The following is a 16,807-nucleotide window of genomic DNA, read 5'->3' as shown; positions in this document are numbered from 1 at the left end:
GGCAGTGCTAGCAGATGTGAATTTCAGTAAATCAGGCAGTGATGCCAGATGTGTATATAAGTAAATCAGGCAGTGCTAGCAGATGTGAATTTCAGTAAATCAGGCAGTGATGCCAGATGTGTATATAAGTAAATCAGGCAGTGCTAGCAGATATGAATCTCAGTAAATCAGGCAGTGATGCCAGATGTGTATATAAGTAAATCAGGCAGTAGTAGCAGATGTGAATCTCAGTAAATCAGGCAGTGATGCCAGATGTGTATATAAGTAAATCAGGCAGTAGTAGCAGATGTGAATCTCAGTAAATCAGGCAGTGATGCCAGATGTGTATATAAGTAAATCAGGCAGTAGTAGCAGATGTGTATCAGACGAATTCAGGCAAGGATAAAATATTTGTATCTGAGTAAAGCAGGCAGTATATCCAGATGTGTATCTAATAAAATTGACAATATATCACCATGCTTGTGCTAGTGTGCCATTTAAGTTCATTCCTTTACACATACATACATACATACATACACATACATACATACATACATACATACATACATGCATGCATACATACATATTGTCAAATATTAATTAAATGTGCTGAAGATCAACCTTATTTCAAATATATTCTGTGTAATGCTGTATATAAAATTTTGACCCATAACCATACATTTCTAATTTATTGAGCAAAGCTGCAAATGTGTCCTCTGATAACAAAAGCCTGAGTAAACAAAGGAAAGGAACAATGTCATTTACAACTTGTGCAATCACGTTGCCAAATTCTCTCTCAGCACTATACCTTATATCTTCATGCAAGATGTTGACTTGAAATGAGAGACTAAGCATACTGAGAGTGTAGAGGCTTAACACATTAACCCCTGGTGATGAATTTACGTGGCAGGAGGTAGTAGCCTACTGCCGAACTCTGTAGCGTCAAGGTCATGTATGATACACTAATGTGGGTGGTATTATAGAAAGGTAGACAGATGTAGTTCTACAATGATACCAAATAATCTGGAACTTCTAGTTGCAATACAAAATACAGAGGGAAAAACCTCATTCTTTGGACCCTATTTTTTTCTACATTTTGGTCTCAGATCTAAGGCAGGCCAGTATGAACTGCAAACAGACAGATGAACCTTTGCAAAAAGTAGGATAAGATGGGCATTTGTAATAAAGAGTGGTCTCAATGCAAAAAATAATGGGTCCGTTAAGCAAAACAAATAATTTAAAAAAAAATAAATGAAATTTTTACCCTTCTGCTCTTGTGCGAGCCAAATAGCCAATGAAAAACAATGTTTCTAACACAGCTAGGCAGTATGTTATTGGAAGATCACCTGGAAGTTGGTGTTTTAGGATGTATTCAGAAATAGCTTTCAAAATGCGTTTCCTACTCGAATTTCAGATGAAAACAACAAATACCTCCAGGGGTTAATGTGTTAACAAAATGTTTATATATATATACAATGACATAACCCTCACTGAATCACCATATACATACAGAGTTTACATTAAGAAAGATCTCACCTGGTCAAGTGTTGTGTGGGAATCACACATCAGAACTTCATCTGCCTGGGGAAGGGGCTGAGTTGACCCCAACACATAAACAGAAAGCAATGTCTGGAGAACATCAGCTAGAAATATAGAAAAGAAATTTCATTACTGGTTCATCTCACAACATAATACAATGTTAGAAGGTGGCACAGAAGGCTCAGAAGTCACACATCAGTGCAAAATCATTGCTAATCCTGTACATAAAGGACCTTTACCTAAGTCCTCGTCTTAATGAAAAGTAAAATCTAAGCTGAATAACGTCTATGTTAAGCATTTAGTAAAATGGATGCCATAAGCCACACAAAAATTAAACAGATTCAGATTTCATTATCATATGACAAAAACATTTTCACAAATTGATGTAAAGTACATATGACTTCACACCAGAATTCTCAAACATCAGGCTTTAACCAGAACATCATTACATATTGTTCTTTTGGGTTTAATGCCATTTCAAAGTGCAAGATAGGTTATATATAGGTTATATATGGCAGACAGTATTACTGGTGGAGGAAGAACCTCGGAAACCCCAAATATGAACAACTTACACATAGGAAGGCAGGCTGAGCTTATTCACATACCCATATTGGCAAAGCCTGAGACTCAAACCCATACAGACATGGGTGAGATGGCATTGGACATCACGACATGGTGTTACATGTTGAGATGCAATATCAACAATTTTTATACATGTTTCTAAAATGCAACTTCAGCAATATTATGTAATAAAAAAATATTATGAATTTAAAGCTTCAAAGAAATTGTCACTCCAAATGAGAAGAGTCTTTCATGTTCAAAAGTGCCTCATGCTTTACAAGTGCAACTTACATTCAGATCATCCACAATAAAATCTCATATTTACCCCTTTCATATTAAACATACTATCTTACCATGATACATGTGTAAAACCAGGAAACATCTCACCTTTGGCACAGACAATGAGGTTTGGAGAGCCTTCGACAAGCCCTGGAGGGAACGGCCTCAACATCTTTAAAGTGTCTGAAAAATCATAGAAATAAGAGATTCTCTTTTTGTCTAGCATACCTTTCATTTAGTGAGAATGTAGAAAAGTTTAACTCTGAGATTAATCTAAGTTTAACAAATGGTGAGCAATCTGTTCATGTAAATATACATCTGCTCTGCCACATTCCACCTCTATAGCTGACATGAGTCTATAGTATAAAAAAGTGGATAGCTCTTCCAAAAATAGATTACACTGAGTCAACAAGTACATCTTCTGAGGATGACCTTAAATGGTACAAAGTTTTATAGCAATCCAATGACAAGTGTAAGAGTAATTCACAACTTCTTTCATACACTGAATCCAAATGCAAGTAAAAAAAGACAACCAGTAGAACCTGTCTAGAAAGACAACCCCTTCTGCCAAAACAAATATGGTCTCTCAAGACAGATGGTCTGTCATAACAGGTCATAACACTAAATAATCATTAAATCTTAGCATTGAGAATATGCTCTTTCAAGAGAGGTGGTCTCATATAGCAGTATTCTTTCAAGACAGGTTTTACTGTTTTAGAAAAACTATGTGAGCATAAAAGTTTATAATATGTGTATTGTAAGATGATGACCAAAATATGACTAAGTTTCACATGAATTCATACAAAAGCAACTGCAGGACAAAAAGGGTGATAACTCTAAATCAAAACTAATGAGAATACTAATGGCTCAGAGTTCATACAAAAGCAACTGCAGGACAAAAAGGGTGATAACTCTAAATCAAAACTAATGAGAATACTAATGGCTCAGAGTTCATACAAAAACAACTGCAGGACAAAAAGGGTGATAACTCTAAATCAAAACTAATGAGAAAACTAATGGCTCAGCATATCAGGGTAAAACAGTAGACTAAACATGCTGCAAGGATGAACAGAAACTGTGAGACATTAATGATCATGTTTTTTTTAATTATCAAAAGCAAACATCATAATCCCTCTAAAACATGTAACCTGAATTGAAAGGTTTTAAATTTGTCCTTCTCTTTCCTGAGAACAAATGAAAAAGTACAAATAATATTTTTATATAAAATATTTAAGTAATTACCTTTTAAGAGCTTCCCTACTGAATGACTCAGTTGAAACTACTAAAAAGTATTTATCAACTGAGCTAACCAATCTGACTCATCTTTATTTCTTAAGATTAAAACTTTACTTCTGTCCCTTTACACAGCACTACTCACATTTTCAAGGATAGAAAGCCAAAAGAGCTAAATATAGAAGTGTGCTTATTATTAGAAATGTGATTTGTTCTTAGTCACAGAGTAGAGAGCATACCATAAACTTGCAAGTGTTAAATCCCTGAATAAATTGTAAGAGCACACAGATTTGTTGATATGTGCATCTTCAGATGAAAACCATAACATATATAATGTTTCATAGGGATCTATTGAAAACTGAGACAAGCTATGTTTACAGTGTTATGTCATACAATACATATAGCTCCATGAGAAAAAGAAGCAATAACAATTCAAAATTTATCAACATTTGAATATGTAATGCGTGGAATGCTATGACTTGACATGTCCAACGTGACATAATAAAATACCATAACTCTGCATAGTCATTAAAGCAAGAAATCTGAACAGAATTTCAATGCAGTGATCATTAGCCTAATATAAATACACCCATCAAATTTCATGACTCTATTCACATCAGCTTCTAAGGCACTAAGCTAAATGCAAAAACTAAAAACAGCTGATGAATCATTAAATGTAGGTCATTATGATCTATTTTTGCCCATGGCAAGTATTACCGATCAACAGTATCAGAAAAATTAAGATAAATGCAAAACCTTAATGTAACTGCAGGAGAGTGATGAGTACAACAGTGGGACGTATTACCCTCTATGACAAATATACCATCAAGTTTCATGACTGAAAAAACAACTGTGTCAGAGAAGCTGAACCTAATGCAAACTTTTAATGGAATTGCCAGAGGATGAAACTCATGATTACAAGTACCCTCCATCATGAATACAACCTTCAAATTTCAGGGTTGTTTATACACAAGAGTTTCAAAGAAACTGCACTAAATAGGTAACTGTCTTACTTTGCCCGTGTTGACTACATCATCCAAGATGAATACATCCATCAAGTTTCATGACTGTACATACAATGATGTCAGGGAAATTGATCTAAATGCAAAGCTTACATTCACAAGTGTCTGTCATAAACTGTATTCAGCTCCAAGGCATAAAGGCAATAGCTCTAACAAAAATTGCAGAAGCAAAGCAATTTGTTGATATGCACATCTTATGATGATAATGACATAAATTTACCAAATTTCAAAGATTGCAGGGGCAAATTTATGTCATGCATTTTTTTGTGATGAACATAATATTTAATAAATTTCATGCCAATTCATCAAAAAACAATTTTCCCTAGTAAAATATGTTTCTTCTATACTTGCCCAATCATAATACCTTAGGAGAACTACTACAACCTCACAAATCCAGCTGTCTCAGATACTAATGTTAGCTAAAGGGAGCTAAAAGTTGTCTGTCAGCCTATGTAGCGGTCAAGCAGAGTAATCTCCCCTTAGGTCTAAGACTTGGCGGCAAATTCTAAAACTACATCAGTTGTTACTGGAGCAGAAGGCATGCTCACTATCAATATAACTGCGGGGAGGCTGGGAGGGTAAGTAAGTGAATTATGAATGGGTAAGCAATCTCGAAGAAACATATTTTACTAGGAAAAATTGGTTTCTTCTTCAACCACATTACCAAACCATATATCTTAGGAGAATAGGTAAGAGGTAGAGGGAGGTACATCCCCTTACCATGGAGATATCATCTCCAGTACCATAAGGTACTGAGACAGCTTCTAGTAACCCATTTGGAGGGCACTCCATCTGTTGGGGTGCAGCTTCAAAAGGGAAAAAAAATCCAGTCGTGAAGCTGCGTCTTAAGAAGCTGTCAATTTATATGGAAGGGTGACCTGTTGACCTGTGGATATAGGTCCTACCATATTGAACTGGGCCCTCTGGGATGACAGATCTCAGAGATAAAAGCTAGGGAATATGGACTATGATCTCTATCCATCCTGTCAGAACTTGCATGTAATTCAGGTCTGCTGATAGGGCATGCATTTCGCATATTCTGCCTGCAGCTGCTAATGCCATATAGAAGCAGGTCTTGTATGAGAAGCAGCACCAGAGAGGCCCTTGAAATTGGTTCAATGAGTGTCTTATCCAGCCAGGTTAATACCCAAGATAGGCTCTGCTTTGGGCATTGGGTTAGCAATTTTGGACATGTATACATAAAGTTGTCGAGAAGGTCGGATAAGTTGTGGGTTTGTCTGATATCCTGACTGTCTCCAACGATGATGAAAGGCGTCAGCAACCATGGAACATTAACCTTTGATCACACTTGGCACTAACTTGCTCTCTTCGAAGAGTTTGAGAAGGAAATTAGCTATCTGCAGTATCGATGCCTGGAGCAGACCTGCCAGCCTCGACAAGTTCGTCTCAGTAAGGCAGTTGATTTTTTCCATAGGATTATCCAGTTTTCAGTAAGGTGTAACAAAATATCAATAACTGCTACTGTAAAGCTGGAAAACATAATTAAAAGTTTGACACATCAACGATACACATTGTGTTCAACTGAAAAGTTTGTAAAGTACGCATACTTTATTTACAATTAGTACAGTTGCACAAACTCTAGTTCCAAGCCCTATGCAGCTCAATGGCTTGTTGCTATCTCTCAACTTTACATAACTTTTGGAAAATCTATTCCATTTCACGACGACAGCAATCATACTTCCTGCCATGAGACATACTCAAATTGGTATGTGATGTACAATAAGTGTATATTGTGTCCTTTCCAATTTTTATTCACAAGAATCTAAATACTCCTTTTTATTCTTCTGTGTTGATTATTAACACTTTTCTAGAAGTTTATTTTCACTTTTGTCTTAACAATGCATCACTTTCTGGACACCATCTTTAAAAATTCTATAATCAACAGTTTGATCATGCTGACACTTCGCATGAACAAATAGGTGCCATTTCAAGCATCTGAGGTGCTGCTGTAAAGTTAGTCTGGTTCCTTGACTAATTTCACTAATTCTAAGATGAAATCCAGATCAAAATAAAACATGGATTAACCAATTTTAGGTGTGAGTTCAGGTTGGTCCAATCCAACGATAGGCAACGACTGCCCAAGCTGTTAGGTCTGGGATGGGAGAGACAAAGGATGGGTTTTTGTCTTCCTATTGTCCCATTGGGTACTGATCTGAGTGAGAACTGAGGGATGGAAAGACCATTCCTTCTGTACTAGTTGACTGTTTGTAACAAAAGGTCAGTCAGTGCACTGTGGCATCCGGAGATATGGTGAACATGTATGTGGCTTTGTTGATGACAACACCACTTCAGTAAGTCCCACATCATGATGCAATGGTCTGGGGATTGGAGTTCTCCTTGTTCTTGGAGATAAATCACCACTGTATGATTGGGTTCATCCTTGTTGTTTGTGATAAGTCACCACTGTAGTGTTGTTGGACAGAATGAGAACTCCTTTGCTATCTAAATATTTCTGCCCCTCAATGAAAGGTTTTCATAATGGCTGTCCTCTCCAGAATTACTGATATGAAGATGTCATTCCTGGGGACAGCATACACCGCTGGCATCCCGAAAGGATGGTAGTAGGCATTGTCCCTGGCCTTCCGTACTTGCATCAGTAGAGACGGTAATCTCGAGCGGTGGATGCACAGTATATACCTACCATGTACCAAGTTAGGTTTCTACCTACTCTGCACATGGTGCCTCAAAGGGTGCAGATGGTGAGAGGATGGTCCAGTGGGCAAACTTAATGCAGAAGAAGGTGACCTAGGACCATGATGTCTGCTACCACGTTGAGCAATCCCGTGCATATAGAATTTCCTTGAAAGAAATGTGCTACCATGGGTTGTTTCAATGCTTGATCCTAAGGGAGCCAAAATATGTTACCTGTGTACTGAACTCCATACCTAGATGAATGAATCATTGAGATGCTACAAGGTCAGATTTTTCCTTGTTGATGAGAAGTCCAGATTGGAAACAAGGGCAATCATGTCTTGTTAGATCTAACTCACTGATGTTGCTGCAGGATGTCGTCCAGGTAACTTACTGTTGCCGCCATAGAATTGGTCTAGACATGCTCCATTACTTGATTTGTCAGATGAGTGAGGACCCTGAGGCCAATGTTGAGTCCCAACTGGAGTGCCCTGAACTGGCATATGGTGTTGTAGGTAAACTGCAGGAAGGTCCTGGAAGCCTTATGAATAGAAACATGAAGGTATATGACGTCAAAATCCACAGTGATAGCAAAGTCTCTCTCATGGAAAGTGTTCAAAATGCACTGTGGTGTTTCCATTGGGAACCAAGTGGTGTTGATGAATGGATTGAGTGAGGATAGTTAGGCCAATGACCAGACAGAGAAAAGGTGTGGAATGAATGACAGAACCCTCTCAGTGCTATATCCACTTGGTATGTGATCAACCTACTTTCGATTGGTGGAGCTTTGATAGGACAGCTTTCAGAGGTTCATGTCCTATGAGTGGCCCTTGGGTCCTTTGTCGATTTCCTTTACTATCCCTATATTAACACTGTGGTTGTGGGGAGGGAGGGAAATGTGTCTCCTTGATGGCAATGTTTGCAGATGTCATCCATCAGGACATTAAACAGAAGGTTAGAGGATAAAGGCTGTGCTCTTAGCTTGGCTGTATAGTGGTCCTTCAGGTAAGTGCAAGCAGAGGGCACCGAGTTGCATTCTGCCAATTGAGCTGATAGCTGTGATTATGGCATTGGCCAAAGTGTGTTGATCAGCTCTATTAAGTACTTGGGCCATTCATGACAATGACTCCCATGCATGCCCTGATGTATTCTGAGTTAGATAAGATAAGCTATGTTCTGTCAGTTGGAAGATAGCCAGAGAGAACGAAAGTCCAACAATGAAGTCACTGCAGTGATATCGCTCACTAACTGCTGAGTGTCAACAAAGGCCATCTAAGCCATATGTATGGAGTGTGGCTGTGTCATCCCCAAAGCAGCAAGATCATTGTCAACTCCTGGGGTTCCAAATGAAAGAGTGATGGGGATGCAAAGGCAGAACTGCCAATGAACTGATGATGAAGGCAGGTCTGAATATCTGTAACTCTCCCAGACTGCAAACATAACTGGTCAGAATCTTCTGTTCATCATAAAAAGATGCTGGAGCTCTGGTGCATGTTGTTGATGGTGTCAGAGGAGGGGGACAAAGCTACGGGAGCAGACAACTCCCTCAATGGAGGCTCAGAATGCTGAAACTTCCCATGCCCTTTGATAGGGTAGAATAGATGACAGTATTGGACAACAAGCAACATCATCTTGTTTGTCTGGAGCAAGGCTACGGTCCCCTGTAATGATTGAGACTTAGCTGGCAAAGAGTGATGAAGTTTGTTGTTCACTAAACTTGTAGAACACCCTGACTTATAAACCATGACTTCAAGACAGTCAATCAGTAAAGAGGCTCTTCTCATGGCAGAGTGTAGAAAAATTGTGAAGTGACATCTGTTGAGGTGTGGGGATCTACTTGTGGTATCATGCTGAAATGAGTGTCTCAAGGTGATTTGAGTTAGACTGGTCACTGCAAATGTCTGGTTCAACATAATGGAAGCTGAGCTGTTAGTGATTGAGCCCATACTACTGATGTTAGGCTAACAGTGTGAGGAGGATATTGTTAGGATCATCAGTTGAGATGTGATATAGTATATTTGGTCCATGTAACTTGTCCATATGTCTGCTGAATGAGAGGGATCATGGCTGTTTGTTAGTTCTGTCCCAGTAGGAGGAATCAAGTCAGACCACGAGGAGGCAAGATAGAGGGAGTTATAACAATGATGAGACCTGTGGTGGTGACTTGGATGCTGGAGCTGTTTCCAAGTGTGTCCATGTCCAGCACTTCATGGCTAAAGGGTAAATTGAATTGTCTCCTTTGTTCCCATAAAGATTCACACTAAGGAAAAAAGTCAGCATCCAGACAGGTGACCTCTTTGGTGTGAGCTGTTATGTTGTTTGCACTTTGCCCATAGTTCTAATCTGTAAGACAAAATACAGCAAAACGTACAAAACTGTAGTCCTGCATCTATCTTGGAATGCAATGTCCTTGCAGAACTAAATCATTAAAAGGGTGACCCAGAAATTGATAACAGTCTAATAAAGAAGGAAGTATATAGGTAAAATATACTGACAATACCTGTTTATAAACCTGTGAGCCTGCACAGGTCATGTTTGAATAACATGTGGTGCAGAGCTATACCACATGATAGATACCTGGAAAAAAGTGATAGCAGACAATTTCAATTAAAATGCTACCTGAAGGGAAGGTCAAGGATGGCCTGTACAAGTAGAATCATTAAAGCATGGTGTTCCAAGGCTACAAATACCATGGTAAATGAACTCACCTTTATATACAAGAAAGGATGGAATTATATGTACATGTTCTTCAGAGCGTAAAGACATGCACACATACAAATAATGTAGCCCAAACCTGACTTATGAAGTCACATGGGCTACACGTGCGAGCGACCAAGTGCTCGATAAATATGATTTAAAGTTTATGCAGATAAACATGACTCAAGGGTCAACTATATAAAAATGCATGCACAGGAGGTGACTGAATGAACCATGTATAGAGTGCTGACCTGTACTTGTCCAACTAGTGCAGAAGAATTACAGAAATGTACACGAATATCTACATAACACACAAAAAAAACCTTTGTGTAAATGGGAACTGAGGCACCATTATAGAGACATACACAATAGGTGCAGCAAAATCCATTATGAGGCAATACTTGTAGGGAACAAGGCCCAGAGTCTGCCCGTACAAGTAAATACATGCTACAAATGCCAGGTGGACAGAAACTCGCCCGTAATTGCAAAGGAATTACAAATATATAGGAGTTATATGAGCACCAGAGACTCGCACATATAAAATAAACATATAAAATAAATAGCATGAACTGAATTTGAAGTAAAATAGGCTCCACATGCAAGTACCTAAATGTGTGATGACGACAAAGTGTGGAAACTTGTAAAGGCAGAACACTGTCATGTTAAAATGAGAAACAGTTGGAAATACAGATGGAGTATACTTTCGTTAGAAGTGAAAAACTCCAGTTTGTAGTGGTGTATCTTCCATGAAGCCTCTGGCTTTTGCAAAGTCTCTCGTGATGACATCATGCTTTTGGCACAAGCAGAAGTAGTAATTGATGTATTTTTATACTTTGCCACCAAGTCTTATACCTAAGGGAAGATCACTCTGCCTGACTACCACATAGGCTGTTAGACAACTAGCTCCCTTTAGTTAACAGTAGTATCTAGGAGGGCTGGATTTGCAATGTAATAGAAAAAGATGGATGTAAAGGTGGATGGATACAATACTTCTTATACATCCCTGCCTCTAGGTATAAAACATTAATAGTGACCTTAGTCTGGGTTGTGGACAGACAGTTCATTTCTAAAACGACTGTGAAAAAATGTTGTGGAGGATACTAATGGTCAAAATCCAAAGTTTTTCAGCCATAGATTGCTGAGTAATGATTACTACTGGATTGGCAATACATAAGAAGCATTCATATCATTAATGAAATGTAATATATAAACTAATTCAAGAAGTTAAGTCAATTCATAATAACTGGCTAAAAGAAGTGGCAAAAACTTTCATTAATACTTATATTCAAACAACGACTTTAAAGTATTTATTCAAACAAATAGCTAAAATGCAAACAAAACTTATTTCAACTGATACTATCAAAAACATTGATCTGCTTTGACAACAATTTCTTTACAAGAGACAATGAAGGGTTAAAAGGAACTATATGCATTTGTTTCAAAATCCTTATTGTGCAAAGAATTACTCAGTTTATTAAATGTTTTGCAAATTTTCAAGTGAAAATAAATGCTGTATATGAGTTAAAAGTACATATTATAGGTACCGTATATACTCGCGTATAAGCTGAAAAATTTAGGAAAAAAATAAGGCCTGGAAGAATGGGGGTCAGCTTATCTGTGGGTCAAGGTCCAAGTCTGAAATTTTTAACGCTTTTTTCCCTTGATTTTTAGTATTTATTGTTTCTGTCGATCGCCGAAGATGAGATCACATGCCTAATGATGCCACATGGCTCATAAGATTTGTGCTGTCGTGAAGAGAAACAAATATTTCTAACTTAAGTGGTAGGATAATGAATGAAAAACATGTTTTAACGTATTGACGTGTATTTGACAGATGTCCATCCACCAGAAAATGCAGCCATACGTGATATTTGACCCACGGTGGTGCGTGTATTTTCCAAAAGAACCGCCATATTAGTAATCTCCAGTCAAGTATTTAACCCTCAGCTAATCAGTAATCATTGAACTCTACGGTATCGTACAAATGCACGCTAGCTTATTTCAGTGTAAATATGAAAAGAATCTACGTAAAAAAATAAAAGAATTATGATACTGAAGGTATATACAACAAACATTTTGATCGAGAGTAGAAATACATGTACGATAGTCTTAAAGGAACAATATCGAGAGGCTCCATAGGGGTTTGTTGCGCGCACGCTTAGGAAGGGTAAATAACAGGGCAATATACCAGTCAGCGTGAATAATTGTAAAACAATATAATTTGTGGAATTTCTTTGAATAGTGTTTTAGAAGTAATCGGCAGCCACAGTTTATATACTACTGTTGTTTGGTTATTAGTAAAGCAAAGTGGTTTGTTAGCGGTTGAGTGTTGTATAATAGCTACCATATGCTTAATCTGTGGTAAATGCCTCGGGGATAATATGCAGTGATCTCGCTAGGATTTTAAAACTAGGAGTCCATGACTCCCATTTTGGTAAAAATAGGAATCCCACCATCAAAAGTTGCAGTCCCTTCTTTCCTACAGAATCAATATAAACGTATGTGCATCTATTTGTAGAAGGAGGTTTTTGTAATGTAATCACTCACTATAATATAGCTTCATTACAAATGGTCCATTGATATGATCGCAATTTTTTTTTGGTTTATTTATTTGTCTACGTCCTTGTAGTAATTTTAGGCAATTATTAAATAGTATCTTATTTGCTGTCCCCCTCCCCCCCCCCCGTATTTTCGCAAATACGTGTCAGGTCGGAAAACAGATTAGACCTTAAAGCGCATCTCACGAATTCCACAACATAGCATTGTCCCATACGTTTTCTGACCTACATAATTTTCAATTTAAAGTTAAATCTTTAATAAAATAATACCTTTGCTTTGCTTTCAATGATCTGTATATTTTTCTGAAAATAGTTGCCCGATGGTTTAGAAAACAGACAATCTAATAAACTGGTACATCCCAGACTTAGCAAAGTCCGCCATTATTTCCCGTTAGGCCTAATGGTTCACTTAGAGTTTAAAACTAATTTTATGACGAAATAGTGTACACGAGGCAGTTAATAATCACCGATTCTGATCTTAAAACACAAGTTTGTATGTTTTATCTTTAAAGGGTATCATGCAGGAAATTGATAGTTGCTACTTCACTTGGAAAAGGTTTAATGGTCAATCAGCTATCAAAACATATGCTTGTGAATGGGCAAGAATTTGTTTGTCAACGTAATTGATGTCAAATCTAGGCCTAGCTACTGATGTATTGATGAATACATTTTGCTACAACACTAGAACTAACCCAGCTAAGGTGAGCTGCATTTAAAAAAAAAAGTATGGTCAGTCAGTGTACCTCTTAAACAGCTCTTGTTCGTCCATCAGTGATACTGAATTTTGTCAATCCAAGTCAGGACTTATTCCAAACACTAAGCTAGGAATCACACACTTTCTTACAATTGGCTACTGTCCTATCCGAACTATTAATGCTAGCAGCTTTAGCACTCTTCTGAATCTCGTTACAATCTTCGTAAGTTTGCCATTTAACCCCAAAATACTTATCCAAATTACGAATGGCATTTTGTCTAAGTCTCAACATGTCTTGATTCTCGTGCACTACTTATTCCGATACATTCGGAAATGAACACAGTAACGAAAGCTAAAGTTGTTTATTTGATGTACTTTTATAAATAACCACATGTACATCTCTGGGTCTTTCTGACTCTGAATTCAATGACTGTAAATATCAGTACATTTTCGCATCCGGCTGCCAGTCAAACAAAGCCTTTGATCTTGCCGCACAGCTATTGCATCATGTTCTTTTTGATGTACTCTTATAATGGCAACATGTATGTACATCAAGGGGTCTTTCAGTCCCTGAATTCTGTCATTGTAAATATCAGCATAGCTAATTATCATCACATTTTCTCACAAAGCGGGTGGATGAAGCAGGACTGGCAAGTCTTTGAAATTTGCCGCACACCTATAACATGAGTATGGAGGACTCCCACCTCAGGGATTTTCTGCGTCCCAGATCAAAAATTGGCGTCCAAATACGCATAATTAAGTATTTCCGAGATCTCTGATAGGTTTGTTTTGTTGCACAATGCCAATGACTTTACTAATCAGATGTATTGTTTAATGAGATATGGTTGTGGACATGGTTTCTGCTCAAAGTTATGAACTGTCACAATGCTTGAATTATGTCCACGCTGAAACCAATGATATTTTGATCAATTGAATCACACTATCGGATGACCATGATGACAATGACGACGTATATGATGAAAACATGCCCGTAACAGAAGCCGAGTTTCGTGAACTGTTTGGAGAGTCTGATACAGAGCCAGATTTTGAAGGATTCTAAAAGTGATAGAACTTTTATAATTCATGATTTTAGAATGAGGATTAATTAAATTTCCATTAAAGTTAACACTTTAGAATTGTTTTTATTTCAACATATAAATTAGTTTTCTTACTTTTATTTTATTTAATAATGTGATTTGCTGAAATAAACATGTTCAGAACTCACTTTGTGCATCTTATGATGTACCGGTAGTCTAAAAATTATGGGTCGGCTTATACGCGGGTCATGTACTTTATAACAGTTTTACCGCTTCAGTTTGGGGGGGGTTGGCTTATACGTGGGCGGGCTTATACGCGAGTATATACGGTACATATTATTCTAAACTAAACATTGTGTGAAAAATCTATGTAAGCATAGTTAACCTTTCTCTGCCAGGCGTTTCAGTATAAGTCCCAAATGTTCTACACTGAGATAGTCTTTCACACTGGAGGAAACTGAACTGAGAAATTCCACCCAAAGATGCTCCAGGTCATTAATTAGCGGCTCTACATTCACATTCCTGTTGTAAGAAAATAAAACAAGAATTCCACTCAAAGCTTTATCTCAAAAGTTCCTATGACAATCACAAAATTTAGCATAACTACTTCATGTAACATAACTACTTCACATGACATAACTACTTCATCTAACATAACTATTTCATTAGATAAGTTCTTTACTGTTCCCTCAATATGACACTGTTCATAGGAGTCATAACATTGTACTGTGATACATGTGAGGTCACCTTGTTCCACATTAGGCTCATTATAATAACAATTTCATCTCCAAAATGGGATTGATGACCATACAAATGTCTTATGAGGGAGAGCACCATCTGAAGTACTTTTAAAGTAAGGCTCCACTGTGATTGTTAAACCTCAACACAATTACTGGATCATGAATATGTACATCACTTTGAGTCACCTTTGCAAGTACTGACAATTCATATATTTAACACTAATATACTATAACTCACACTATAAGCAGAAATATCAGAGATGAAGTGTCATAATTACAGATGTAGAAAAATCAACATGTTTAAGGTTACAAGTAATCCTGAAAATAAATGCTCCCATTAAGATTGTACATGTAACAGTGTCTGCAGAAGAATATGCCTTCATATTAATAGTCTTCCATGCAGGTGCTAATACAGTATTGCTGACTGGATATTACGGAGCAATGAGTTTAAATGACCAAGACCATTGGTCAAGGTATGCAGTCTTAAACCGAACTTACTGTGCAAAAAACTATTATTTTCTCATTAGACTTACCATGATCATGATCTCTAAATAATGAACCACAAAGCTTATTAGCTTCTTTATTACCCTAAGTGCAAATCAACTACAAAATCTGATCAAGGAACTTACTCTAGAAAAAAAGTTATTCTGCAAAACTTTCTTTTCATCTCAATGAACTAGGCTTTAGACCTTTCAACCCACTATCAAAGTACCTCTTCAATACCTTGAGTGCACGCCCCTATCACCCACCCCAAACTCTGTTCATGGTACATTGTCTAGAATTAAAGTTATATGCAAAAACCATATTGCTTCCTTCCAGTCGCAGTCACCTTGTCCTGACTTTTTGACCACCAAATCAATAATCTTCTTTTTCTTACACAAAAGGCAAGTTCATCTACAAATCTTGGTGAAAGTACATGGTCTTATCAAATTGTGATGAAAGGATTTACCATTTTTCAACCAGTGACAGTGACCTATGACCACAATAGCAATAGGCTTCTAACTTACTCCAAGTGCAAGCCATTTACAAATTTTAGTCCAGACTTGTAATGTTAACTAACGTTATTGTGCAGAAAAAATTATGTTCCTCCTTTCAATTGCAGTGACCCTGATCTTTGGGGTTTTTTTAGCCTCAAATTTAGTAGACTTCTTCATTATCCCCAATGCAAGTTATCCACAAAGTCTGTTCCAGGTCTATCATGAACAACTAATATTATTGTGCAGAATCCATTGTTTTTCTTTCTGTCACAGTGCCCTTGACCTCTGACTCCAAATCAACCCATCCAGAAAGTTTGGTTCTGGTTTGTAGTATAGAACTAATGTTATTGTGCAGAAGCCATTTTTATTCCTTCAATCACAGTGTCTCCAACATCTGACCTTTTCTGCCCAATGTAAAATCCTAATTATCACTTCAAGTGCAAGCCATCCATGATTTTTTTGTTGATTTCAGATGGTGTGATGAACTCAAGTTATTGTGCCGAAATGAATAAACAACAGGCTGAAGGATGAAGGAACAGACAATGTTATAACATGCTTCACCTTATGCCTATGACAGTGTGTGCAGATGATTCAAAAACAGTGATGTCTATTTAGCTTATGAAAACAATAACAAAAACAATGTTATCAGAAATTAATTATATCTCTTATCTATGCTTCATATAAGAAAGGTTTCATATATGAAACAAAATAATTTTTTGATTATTCTATAAAGAAAGTAAATTTGCAAACACCTTGCTCCTGACATGCTTTAATAATGAGTTTCATCAAGATTGGCCAAATGGTTACCATAGCAATCTGGCTGGCCACAAAAATGTAAC

The 16,807-nt window shown here is 37.2% G+C and overlaps 1 protein-coding gene across 1 annotated transcript in view; it reads right to left on the bottom strand.

Moving 5' to 3' along the window:
- LOC149786015 (E3 ubiquitin-protein ligase rnf213-alpha-like) overlaps positions 1 to 16,807 on the bottom strand; it is a 431,187-nt gene that overhangs the window by 255,984 nt on the left and 158,396 nt on the right. The window contains exons 25-27 of the mRNA XM_089978093.1: positions 14,637 to 14,773; positions 2,467 to 2,541; positions 1,516 to 1,622 (exon numbers count right to left, since the gene is read on the bottom strand). Coding sequence (XP_089834219.1) covers positions 1,516 to 1,622; positions 2,467 to 2,541; positions 14,637 to 14,773 — 319 coding nt within the window. The remainder of the gene's footprint in view (positions 1 to 1,515; positions 1,623 to 2,466; positions 2,542 to 14,636; positions 14,774 to 16,807) is intronic.

This window comes from Sinohyriopsis cumingii, chromosome 12, assembly GCF_028554795.1.
Source record: "Sinohyriopsis cumingii isolate HCF-2022 chromosome 12, ASM2855479v2, whole genome shotgun sequence".
Lineage (NCBI taxonomy): Eukaryota > Metazoa > Mollusca > Bivalvia > Unionida > Unionidae > Sinohyriopsis > Sinohyriopsis cumingii.
Note: the sequence above shows the minus strand (reverse complement) of the source record. Positions and strands in the feature narration are given on the sequence as shown.